General features: G+C 44.1%; 1 protein-coding gene across 2 annotated transcripts in view; it reads left to right on the top strand.

The window, feature by feature from the left end:
- The window catches only part of MXI1 (MAX interactor 1, dimerization protein), a 93,016-nt gene that overhangs the window by 16,094 nt on the left and 64,039 nt on the right, over positions 1-12,883 (top strand). Inside the window, exons 1-2 of one of the 2 annotated variants that reach the window (XM_077823181.1) lie at positions 131-560; positions 1,278-1,410. In XM_077823181.1, the coding sequence (XP_077679307.1) occupies positions 488-560; positions 1,278-1,410 (206 nt within the window). In that variant the 5' untranslated portion in view covers positions 131-487. Of the gene's footprint in view, positions 1-130; positions 561-1,277; positions 1,411-12,883 lie in introns of those variants that run through there. The other variant, XM_077823182.1, reaches the window with a different exon arrangement.

Below are 12,883 nucleotides of genomic sequence, written 5' to 3'. Positions count from 1 at the left end.
GACGCCGCCGCAGGGCTCTGCTGTGGGGCGTCGAGGCGACGGGTCCGGGCCCGGGCTTGGAGCAGAGATGTAGGGGGCAGGACCGAGGCTAGAAAGGGGGGGCGGAGTGTGGGGCAGGAGCAGGGCTAGGGAGGGCAGAGAGTGGGTGTGAGGCAGGGTTAGGGGCAGGGGGCAGCGTGTGGGGCAGGAGCAGGGGTATCTGGCTGTTTGATTCTCTCTTATCACACGTTATTCCTGCCCCAGTGGCTCTCTGGAGGCAGCAGGAGACGGGACTGCACCCCGATCCTGTGTGGCTCCCCCATCCTTCCCTCCCTGAAGGAGACGTATCCTGGGGACGCTGTCATTGATGTGAAGAGTCCAGATCTCGGGGAGAGAAGGAGCTCTGTCACCGCTCCCCTTGGCCGCTCCTGGCGCCTCAGGTGGGGGATTGGAGTGTGGTGGTTCAGGGCTGCAACCCCCCCGCCCCCCAGCCACCTACCTGGGGGCCATGGAGCGGGTGCAGATGATCAACATCCAGCGGCTGCTGGAGGCGGCAGAGTATCTGGAGCGAAGGGAGAGAGGTAATGGGGGGAGGGATGCTGGGGTGACAGCTCCCCAGGGAAGGAGTGGGGCTTGGGGGAGAAGGGGAAGGGAGGGTTGTGGTGAGAGAATCCCATGTATGGAGGGGAAGCACCCTGGGGGTTGGTGGTGAGAGATTCCCCATAGAGGCAGGGAGATTGAAGAGGTGGGGATAGGGGTGAGGGGCTTCCATGGATGTTGGGGTTGGAGTTGGAGATCCCTGCAGAGGGGGAAGATTGGGGGGAGAGCGCCTGGTATGAACGGTTCTTGGGGATTGGGGTGAGCTCCCCACAGAGAGAGATGGGGAGGTCTGCGGCTACAGAGAGCCTGAAAACACAATGGGAAATGCCTATTTTACACTGTGTCCAGGTCAAACAGCTTGAGCGAGGACCAGGGAACCAAGCTGCCCATGCCATTGTGTCAGCTTTCAGTGTTTTCTGGGATCCTCTCCCCAAGGTTTACAGGGGCTTAAACCTCCTCCCCTGGGACTGGCTTAATAGTCCCTATCTCCCACAATGATATGGCTCTAACCCCTTTCTCACACAGACTTCTGCCTCCCGCCTGGTTATTGCAGGTCACTTGTTCTCTCTCTCCTCCTCTCTTTCCCCCCCATCCCCCCCGGGTTATTTCATGCTTCTGGCCTTCCTTCCTTAGATCACTGGGTTCAAGTGAATGAACCTTTCTTCACCAGTTTCTCTCATCTGTTGATTTTTGTGCAGAGTGTGAGCATGGCTATGCCTCGACCTTCCCCTTGTTACCAAGCCCTGGACTGCAGGATCCAAAGCCAATGCGGAGGCTGAGCCGGGTGAGGAAACACAGCAGCGGGGGCAGCAGTACAAGCACTGCCAACAGGTACCACGCTGGGAGGCAGGGGTGGGAAGTCGTGGGGTGCAATGAAACCCGGGGCTGGGGGAAAAAGAGGAGACGAGATGAAAGCTCCTGGCTGGAGACCCTTGTGCCTGCTGCTGAGAGATACCTTGCTGGAAAAAAGGGGGGAGTCTCAGCACAGGGGGATCCAGAGCTGAGAGCTGCCGTGTTGGAGACTTGACGCTGGGAGCAGAGGAGGCACAGGGGGGCTCTAGGTGGCTTGGCACTGCCACCTGATTCCACACCATGATCTTGAAGCTGGAAAGAGAGGGAGCATAGTGAGATCTTGGGCAGGGACAGCAATATTAGTATGACCAATAGGTGTCCCCTCTCTCTTCACTTATGTTTTATGCTACCTTCCCATCTCAGAAGTTTGCTGCATTTCAGCAGGTAGACAGCAAGTGTAGCACTTTGGGATTGTAATGATAAATGTCAGGCAAAGGAAGGAAATGACCTCTCCAAAATGGTACTGGATATTTACTAAATCAGCATCTCGTAAAACAACAGAGTGGCGTAACTGGCTTCTATACATGACACACTAAACTAGATACTAGAAAATCTCTGGCTGTCTTTCACCCAGATTCCTGGCTTTCAGAAAGTTGGGGTTTCAGTCTCCTTTCCATAAGGAGCTCCCTGCTTTCTGATTGCCAGTCACAGAATTTAGGAATTTACTCTTTTATAGGAGACCATGTTGTGTTGGTTGCTGGCCTGGTAAATCTAGGAGAGACAACCAGCTGCAGCCCTAACATGTTGCCTCTGATTCATTTCTGCCATCTTCTCTTCCTTCCAGCTGAGATTTAACTCTTTTTCTGTTACTTTCTCTCGCCCCTGAGAGAGTGGACCATTCTCACTGGGACCTCTTGGGATGAAGATGCTACAGAAATGTAAAGAATTAGTATTAAAACAGGAAACTTCCAGACTAGCTATATAGTGTTCAAACAGAGCTCAGCCTTACTACAACGAGGCTTACATGATATGTAAAATGAAGGAGGGCTCTTCAAATGATAGAGCTTTCCCAAGGACATGGGGAAGGGGTGGTAGATTGGAGTGCTCGTGTGTATTCTCTTCTGTTTTCCACACTCCACTTCCCACATGCTCGGTAATAATGTGGCTGGGAGTAGTGTTGGAACTACTTGCTACAGAGAAGGTTTCCTCATCAGAATCAGCATCATCCTGGACGGTTTCCTGTGGTTGAGAGAGGAGTGTGTTTTAGTTTGCTTCATTGCATAGCTGCACGATCTTTTCCCTGTTCATTTCCGTGCAGTTCTGTTTATATTCCTGCTGCCTTTTGATCCCAATCCCAAATCTACGGTAACTTCTGCCTGTGCTGGAAAATTATTGTGAGTGCACCATTAAGATCTGTTTTCTACCCTGCATAGAGTGGGTCCATGGAGCCCCAAAGTTTCCCCTCACTTTTTTTCCTCCTGCACCACTTTCCTTCAAAGGCCTTTGTCATGTTGACCTTCCCTCTGACGAGGAGGGCTAGAAGCAGATCCCTTGGGAGCTTCTTAGCACCAGTGCCTGCATCTTCTGTAGAGTTGTGAAAAGTACTCCTCTCCTGGGGTCTGATTGCTCTGAATACCCTGTCAGTAGAGAGCCCTGATATGCAGCCCTCATGTGGGAGCATATGATATTAGACCAGTATGCTTGTGGACAGGACATGGACAATATAAAAACCTCTGAGGCCACAAGAAAATAGAGACAATGTTTTGTAGCTTTATTTAATGCCTCCTTTGTATGCTTGGTACAGAGGGCAGAGGCTTTTTGCGGGCGGGGGTTGTGGTCTTAACATGAAGTATGTTGCCTCTCTCTTTGATTTTTGTAAAGCTGTTGCATGCATGAGAGCTTGTCATGAACTGGCTGGGGTATGTGTCTAGTAGTGCCCTCTACTGGATGGAATTGGACCTGCTCATCTGTATGTCATAGGCCTTATACTGCTGATGGATAGGCTTGGCAGAATTTGACTCTTTTTTTATAATTAAGATGGATTATATCAATGTTTATCTGTAAACATTTTTTCAACGTTTATCTAGTCAGATTTTCACAGTTGCACAAAATTATGGATTTTAAGCATTTTTAAAAATTTTTATCAATTACAGTTTTCATAGTTGCAGGAAATTGTGGAGGTTCAGACAGTGGGGGGAGGGAGGCAGAGGATATTTAATGTCAGCAGATGTACAAATACAAAAAGTTAACGCTTTATAACCATTAAAACACAAATTGTCAACATATGTAAAAATATACAAATAAAATAGCCTTAAATCAAACTCAAGCACCATATTCCTTATTTTGCCTGTAGGTAAATTTCAGTGATCATTGCTGGAAATATTTTTTCATCAGTGTGTCCGTGTATGGGGTAATCCACATTTATTGATTAAAAATCTAATCCTTCCAAGCCTACGTACAGATAATGGGGATTCTCTTTTAGCTCAAGTCATAGCCAGCCAGTGCTTCTGGAATGAGATGATCAGAGTTCCAAATGGCTATGATGTGCAGTATGGTGACAACTGTGCAGTTCTAGGGGATCCCAGATTTTCTGGAATCTGTTTTGCATAGCTTTGTGAATGCAGCATGAGCACTTGTTAAAATAGGGTCCATTTGAGTCCCTTTCTGTTAAAATCAAAAGGTCACTTCGGTAGTCTGTGTCGAGTAACTGTCTAGTCAAGTCGTCTAAGGTTTGGTATTCAAAACCTGGTACTAGTTTATGGGTAAAAACTTAAGTTCTGTGGTGGTGGGTTTTTTTTTTTTTTTTTTTTTGTTTTTTTTAAAGATTATTTTTCTCATGAGATGTGCAATCTATTTATTGTAACAAAAATATGGGAAGTCCTGTAGGTGAATGCCCAGTGTTACATTTTGAAATCTAAAGTACGATTGACAAAAAGTTCTCTCAAGCACATCTAATGAAATACACAGAATTTGTTTTGCTTACTTTGTGTGTCTTTAAATTAGAACGCTTTGGTTCATTTAAAAAAAACCATGCAGGGCTAGATGACGGAAAGTTCTACAGATCCTGGATGTTCTTGTTTTCATTGGAGGAAAAATACATATAGTTAAAATCCAAACATTATCCTGCAGCATCTGCAACCCAGACATTGTAGCTGTTTCTTTCCAGCATGTCCCATCCTGTCATGGCACAGTTACTAGAGAAATACAAAAGAGTGTAGAGCCAGCCTATAGGAGTGGTGATGGAGTCTCTCTTTTTTAAAAAATGTGCAAGTTCTTCTAAAGTGAGAGAGAGTCTTTTAATATTACACCTCAAATGTAAATAAAATAATGAAGAAAAACATTCTCTCTATATAATGAAACGAAAAAGGGAACAAACAAACAAAGGTGAGGTTCTATGGCCTCTTGAGCCATTTCCGTGCCCTAGTGGCAAATGTGTGGTGACAGTGACATCATTTAGAATGTTTGGGGCACTGCATTGGCATTGCAGCTGTATAGCTGTCTGGCTGTGGTGGAAATGGGAGTTGCTGGACCTGAAAGAAGTGAAGTCCTTTTTTAGATGATAATACATAAACAACCCGATTCAAAGCCCACTTCAGTTAGTGGAGTTCTTCCACTAACTGAAGTGCGTTTTGTTTCCACCCCATTGTGTGGAAAGCCCCTCGTATTCGACATGAAGCAGTGATGTTCCTGGAATTCAGTAGTCTATTTCTGTATTGCCCTGGTCTAAGGTTTGTCTCATGTAATACTGTGTGCTCTGCTGAACACCACTTTCAGTGTGTTGCCTCTTTTCCCAACTTTGGCTCTGATCCTGAAGTTGATGGTACACAGCCAGATTACTGTGGCTGTGGGGCAGTCCCTCTACAGTCAATGTTGCTTGCAGGATTGAGGCCTATGTCTATTGTGAATGGGTATTTTAAAGATAATTTTGGATCAGTGACTTGTATTATATAATAACATCCCTCTACTCAAACATGTAGACACATGATTAGTTTTACTTGCATGGTTACTCCTATTAAATTCAGTGAGACTATCTTGTGCTTAAAGTTAAGCACCTGTGTAAGTATCTGCAGATGAGGCTTTCTGTGCTGCACAACCTATAACAAGAGAAGTTTAAAAACAAAGTGCCTTGGTGCTTAACTCTTCCCTTTGCTTTAGTTAAATCCTCAGCATTTTTTAACATGATGGTTTTTTACTCATTCTTAACAAGATTAGGTGATTTCAAGTTCTTTATGTGAAGATGAAAAATAGTAATTTTTCATGTTCACATGCAGTGTCATTTATATAATTTACCATGTGTTAGGAAGCAGACATTTGTGGGACAACAGTTGATTTCTGAGAACTTGCAAGAGGAGAGTGAAATATACCATTGGAGGTTATATTTATATTGATATATCAGGAGGTTATTGTCTTTGGTATTACTGGGAGCTACTTTTGTGGATCCTCCACATATCAGTGGAAGGTGCTTAGACCTGATTATGTGAAAGATACATTATATTTAAGGCCTGATATGTCTGACTGTTGTTTATAAATTTTGAATAATAATATCAAAGGTTTTTTTAATCAATTTAAATTGTTGTATGAACAGGAAATAAAGTAAACATGGATGCCAACTGGGATTTTACCAAAATGTAATCAGTTTAATGAAGTTAAGGCTTATAACAGATCAGAAATGAAATTATCATATTTGATTGTCATCATTTATATTTGTTTTGTGATCTGCACACTGCAAAGCCTATGATATCTTGGAGACATTCAGGGGCTGATACTGTGAGGTGCCTCATATCATATATCATATCATATATTGCCTCTATATAAGTCCGTGGTACGCCCACACCTTGAATACTGCGTGCAGATGCGGTCATCACATCTCAAAAAGGATATATTGAAATTGGAAAAGATTCAGAAAAGGGCAACAAAAATGATTAGGGGTCTGGAACAGCTTCTGTCTGAGGAGAGATTAAAAAGGTTGGGACTTTTCAGCTTGGAAAAAGAGACGAGTAAGGGGGGATATGATAGAGGTGTATAAAATTATGACAGGTGTGGAGAAAGTGAATACTCTGTGATCATGGGAGACTTTAACTTCCCAGATATAGACTGGAGGACAAGTGCAAGTAATAATAATAGGGCTTAGATTTTCCTAGATGTGATAGCTGATGGATTTCTTCACCAAGCAGTTGCTGAACCGACTAGAAGGGATGCCATTTTAGATTTGATTTTGGTGAGTAGTGAGGACCTCTTAGAAGAAATGGTTGTAGGGACAACCTTGGTTCGAGTGATCATGAGCTAATTCAGTTCAAACTGAACGGAAGGATAAACAAAAATAAATCTGCGACTAGGGTTTTTGATTTCAAAAGGGCTGACTTTCAAAAATTAAGGAAATTAGTTAGGGAAGTGGATTGGTCCGAAGAATTTATGGATCTAAAGCAGGGGAGGCCTGGGATTACTTTAAGTAAAAGCTGCAGAAGCTATCGGAAGCCTGCATCCCAAGAAAGGGGAAAAAATTCATAGGCAGGAGTTGTAGACCAAGCTGGATGAGCAAGCGTCTCCGAGAGGTGTTAAAGAAAAAGCAGAAACCAGGGAGTGGAAGATGGGAGGGATCAGCAAGTAAAGCTACCTTACGAGGTCAGAACATGTAGGGATAAAATGAGAGGCTAAAAGTCAAGAAGAGTTGGACCTTGCAAAGGGAATTAAAACCAATAGTAAAAGGTTCTATAGCCATATAAATAAGAAGAAAACAAAGAAAGAAGAGGTGGGACCACTAAACACTGAGGATGGAGTGGAGGTTAAGGATAATCTAGGCATGGCCCAATATCTAAACAAATACTTTGCCTCAGCCTTTAATAAGGCTAAAGAGGATCTTAGGGATAATGGTAGCATGACAAATGGGAATGAGGATAGGGAGGTAGATATTACCATATCCGAGGTAGAAGCAAACTCGAACAGCTTAATGGGACTAAATCGGGGGGCCCAGATAATCTTCATTCAAGAATATTACAGGAATTGGCACATGAAATTGCAAGCCCATTAGCAAGAATTTTTAATGAATCTTAACTCAGGGGTTGTACCGTATGACTGGAGAATTGCTAACATAGTTCCTATTTTTAAGAAAGGAAAAAAAGTGATCCGGGTAACTACAGGCCTGTGAGTTGGACATCTGTAGTATGCAAGGTGTTGGAAAAAATTTTGAAGGAGAAAGTAGTTAAGGACATTGTGGTCAATGGTAAATGGGACAAAATACAACATGGTTTTACAAAAGGTAGATTGGGCCAAACCAACCTGATCTCCTTCTTTGAGAAAGTAACAGATTTTTTTAGACAAAGGAAACGCAGTGGATCTAATTTACCTAGATTTCAGTAAGGCATTTGATACGGTGCCACATAGGGAATTATTAGTTAAATTGGGAAAAAATGGGGATCAATATGAAAATTGAAAGGTGGATAAGGAACTGGTTAAAGGGGAGACTACAGCGGGTCATACTGAAAGGTGAACTGTCAGGCTGGAGGGAGGTTATCAGTGGAGTTCCTCAGGGATTGGTTATGGGACCAATTTTATTTAATCTTTTTATTACTGACCTCGGCACAAAAAGTGGGAGTGTGCTAATAAAGTTTGTGGATGATACAAAGCTGGGAGATATTGCCAATTTAGAGAGAGACTGGGAAATCATACAGGAGGATCTGGATGACCTTGTATACTGGAGTAATAGTAATAGGATGAAATTTAATTGTGAGAAGTGTAAGGTCATGCATTTAGGGATTAATAACAAGAATTTTAGTTGTAAGCCGGGGACTCATCAATTGGAAGTAGCGGAGGAGGAGAAGGACCTTGGAGTATTGGTTGATCACAGGATGACTATGAGCCGCCAATGTGATATGGCTGTGAAAAAAGCTAATGCGGTCTTGGGATGCATCAGGCGAGGTATTTCCAGTAGGGATAAGGAGGTGTTAGTACCGTTATACAAGGCACTGGTGAGACCTCACCTGGAATACTGTGCGCAGTTCTGGTCTCCCATGTTTAAGAAGGATGAATTCAAACTGGAACAGGTACAGAGAAGGGCTACTAGGATGATCCGAGGAATCGAAAACCTGTCTTATGAAAGGAGACTCAAGGAGCTTGGCTTGTTTAGCCTAACCAAAAGAAGGTTGAGGGGAAATATGATTGCTCTCTATAAATATATCAGAGGGATAAATACCAAAGAGGGAGAGGAATTATTTAAGCTCAGTACCAATGTGGACACAAGAACAAATGGATATAAACCGACCATTGGGAAGTTTAGACTTGAAATTAGGCGAAGGTTTCTAACCATCAGAGGAGTGAAGTTCTGGAATAGCCTTCCAAGGGAAGCAGTGGGGGCAAAAGACCTATCTGGCTTCGAGATTAAACTCGATAAGTTTATGGAGGAGATAGTATGATGGGATAACATGATTTTGGCAATTAATTGATCTTTAAATATTCATGGTAAATAGACCCAATGGCCTGTGATGGGATGTTAGATGGGGTGGGATCCGAGTTACCCAGGAAAGAATTCTCTGTAGTATCTGGCTGGTGAATCTTGCCCATATGCCCAGGGTTCAGCTGATCGCTGTATTTGGGGTCAGGAAGGAATTTTCCTCCAGGGCAGATTGGAAGAGGCCCTGGGTTTTTTTTGCCTTCCTCTGTAGTATGGGGCACGGGTCACTGGCTGGAGGATTCTCTGCACCTTGAAGTCTTTAAACCATGATTTGAGGACTTCAATAGCTCAGACATAGGTAAGAGATTTATCGCAGGAGTGGGTGGGTGAGATTCTGTGGCCTGCGTTGTGCAGGAGGTCAGACTAGATGATCATAATGGTCCCTTCTGACTTTAATATCTATGAATCTATGAAAATAAGGAAGTGTTATTTACTACCTCTCATAACACATGAACTAGGTAGGGGTCACCAAATTAAATGAATAGGCAGCAGGTTTAAAACAAACAAAAGGAAGTATTTTTTCACACAACGCACAGTCAACCTGTGGAACTCCTTGCTAGAGGATGTTGTGAAGGCCAAGACTATAACAGGGTTCATCTGTTCTGCTTATGACCTGGAATGAGTTTGTTGTACTACTTGACTCTGACCATGTACAAGGAGAGGATCTGAGACCACTGTCAAGAGAGGTCACTTTTTCTTTTTGTCTCTCAACTTTAAGAAGGTCCCCTTAATTTCCAAGCTCTGTTAGAAACAAAGAAGCTGATCCTGAAAAGGGGAGCCAGGTGGATATTCTGGTTTTCCACTACAAACAGATCCCTTTGCAGGATCAGGGAAGTGAATCACGATTTGCCAATTAGAAAAGGACAAAACTGTTAGAGAAAGTAGCCTTCTATTTAAGGCTTCTAAGACATTATGGTAGGCTCTAAAGAGCACAGCCAAATGTCTACAAGGGCTTTTCTTTGAGCAAACTGTTTTGCATCTTCTATTCCGAGAATGGTTTGTTGATTTTTTTCCCACCCTCCCCTTTCCCTGATGTAGTTCAACTTGGCCAGACTGATGTAGATTTCACCTCTGATTCCGCCATGATCAAGAAGAGAAGATCTAAGTTTTCAGTGTTGGAGGTGAACTCACTCTCTGGTGGAACAACTGCATGGTAGTACAGCAGGGTGGGTGTCCTCCAGAAAGTGTTTTGCCCTATAATACAGTAATATAGCACCACTAGTGTACATAACTCTGTACAGCAGGTGAATGTGCCAAATGCACAATGGGCCAAATGATTCCTTCCTGTAATACCCTTGGCTTTGACAGATTTACACTAGGGATGTTGGTGGCTGATCTCAATGGACTAACAAGTGTGAATGTCTTCAGAATCTGGTCTTTGAGGCCTTGTCTCCCTGGTGATTTCCCCTCATTTCAGGTGTAGACATTTGCATTGCTAGAGTGCTTGAAACCAGGGTAAGTTCCGCTGATGCAAGTTGTTGCTTTGCTTGTCTCCATTTGGGATTTGCACAAGTGGCTGCAGCCTGATAGCTGACATTGGAGATAATTCCCAGTATAGACAGGGTCTCATGCACAATTTGTTTTGAGCAGAGTTTAGTGTTGTCATTCTATTATCTACAGTTGTCATGTAAGTGGGAAAAATACATAAAATGAGGGAGGGTCCAGTAAAAGTCATTCAGGAATGTAAATCACAGTACAGAAAAAGTAAATAGACCTTTATAGGTGAGATTAGGCTGGATTTAGTAGGGTTTCCAATTGCAAGACCTTTGTGATATCCTATATCATCTTATTCATTTTACAACCCACCATGTGGGAGAATCCTGCAGAGTTTCAACGAGTGCTCTCCTGGTTGTGCTTTATTATTAATATAGCACCATAAGTGTACACAGTCTATACAATAGATGAGCTTTTCCAAACATGCAATGTGCCAAATTCTTCCTTGCTGTAATTCCATTGGTTTCAGCAGAGTTACACCAGGAATGAATCTGACTAATTTAGTGCTTTACCCTGCAGTTCTAGGAGCCCTTAGAAGCTGATACACACTGTTAGCAGCACCATAGGAAAAATACTACTGTGCAGTAGCACAGCAGGGATATTGTTGACTTTGGGCCTAATTGTCATTTATATTTATACTAAGGCACTTAAGTGGGTGTAATATCATTTAAGGCCCATGTACACTGTTGATGTGGTATGAAGGGGCCCTAATGTAAATAAGAATCAGGCTCATACGTTTGGTTTATATATATAATCTATACTGCTGTACCTACGTTCTATAAATTATTCTTCTCTATGGCCAAAGGCCCATTAACCCACTAGGAACTTAGGTATGTTAATCATTTTAGCAAAACCTTCTGTGCTTACTCTAGAAGTGGCAGCAAGCAGCAGGTGCCGCAGCAAAATTGTTAGCAGACAAGACTCAGGCATTCTTAGCACCATGTTCTCTAGCCCTGCTCATGGTTAGAGGAGCATGTTAAAACCACTAGTGGCCAATATACATTGCTTACACTGGGGAAGCTGCAATGGTGCTAGAGCAGGGATGGGCAAACTACGACCCAAGGGCTGCATCCAGCCCTCCAGACATTTTAATCTGGCCCTTGAGCTCCCGGTGGGGAGTAGGATCAGGGGCTTGCCCCGCTCCACGCAGTTCCCGGAAGCAGCAGCATGTCCTCCCTCTGGCTTCTATGCACAGGGGCAGCCAGAGGGCTCCGTCTGCTGCCCCCACCCCAAGTGCCGCCCCCGCAGCTCCCAGTGGCTGGGAACCATGGCCAATGGGAGCTGCAGAGGTGGCACCAGCAGACGGGGTAGTGTGCAGAGCCACCTGGCTGTGCCTCCATATAGGAGCTGGAGATGGGACATACGGCTGCTTCTGGGAGCTGCTTGAAGTAAGTGCCCCCCAGAGCCTGCACTCCTGACCCCCCTCCCGTGTCCCAACCCCCTGCCCCAGCCCTGATCCCCCTCCTGCCCTCCGAACCCCTCAGTCCTAGCCCGGAGCATCCTCTTGCACCCTCAACCCCTCATCCCCATCCCCATCCCCACCCCAGAGCCCACACCCCCAGCTGGAGACCTCACCCCCCCTGCACCCCAACCCCCAATTTCGTGAGCATTCATGGCCCGCCATACAATTTCCATACCCAGATGTGGCCCTCGGGCCAAAATGTTTGCCCACCCCTGTGCTAGAGCAATGGCAGATTTCAGTAAATGTTTGTTAGCTTCATGGCTTTTTGATGTCAAGCCCTTGCTGCTGTGAAGAATTAGTGCTCTGGGACAATGGAACTGATATTTTGGCTAGCCTATGTTGTTAGTTTCTGAATTCCTTTTTGTCTGTTTTCTCATGTTTCCACAAATAAGTGTGTACAGCACACAGTTGATTCCCTAGTTTTAATTAGTATTCCTTGTTCATCAGTTTTTTGTCTCGCCCTCGTTTCACTTCTGTTATGTCTACTTCTGTCTGGAGTGCTTTGTCCACAGTTCGAGTTTGTGTTAACTCACGGTCGTGCTGCCTCTAAAGTTTAAACCTTTGCTTTAGTAGAGACTTGGTTGATACCTCTAGAGTTGGCGCCACTAGCTGCCCTGACTCTTGGTGATTTTATCCTTTTCCTCATTATTGAAGGCAGTGGAGAGAAGCAAGTGTACTTGCTTTACCTTTGGCTCCTGGTTGAGCTTAAGATCTGATTCTTTGCTGGCCTGAGCTTCCAGTCCATTTTTTTTTTTCATATCAAGCTGCTGAGTTAATTGTCTTGTTTTTTGGAGTTGCCACTGTTCATTATCTACCAGGCCCTCCTGACAAACTTGTGCCTGAATTCAAAGACTGGCTTCTCTTTTTCTCTTTCTGGGAAACTTGACTCCTCCTTCTCATCACCTTTGAACCAACAATGATATGATTTGTATTTTTGTTGTTGACTATTTTGGACTCTATCGGAAACTGTGAATCTCCAGAGCTGTGCATTTGGCTGGCCTTTGCCCAGATCTTGAGACACGGTCCTGTTGATATTGTAAGGAACAGTCATGCGTTTTCCATCCCTCTGAATATTTTCCCAACTCTTATTTCTGTGTTTTCACCTATAC

Source organism: Eretmochelys imbricata, chromosome 7 (assembly GCF_965152235.1).
Source record: "Eretmochelys imbricata isolate rEreImb1 chromosome 7, rEreImb1.hap1, whole genome shotgun sequence".
In the NCBI taxonomy this organism is placed as follows: Eukaryota; Metazoa; Chordata; order Testudines; family Cheloniidae; genus Eretmochelys; species Eretmochelys imbricata.
The sequence above is the reverse complement of the archived record's forward strand: the minus strand, read 5'-3'. Positions and strand labels throughout refer to the sequence as shown.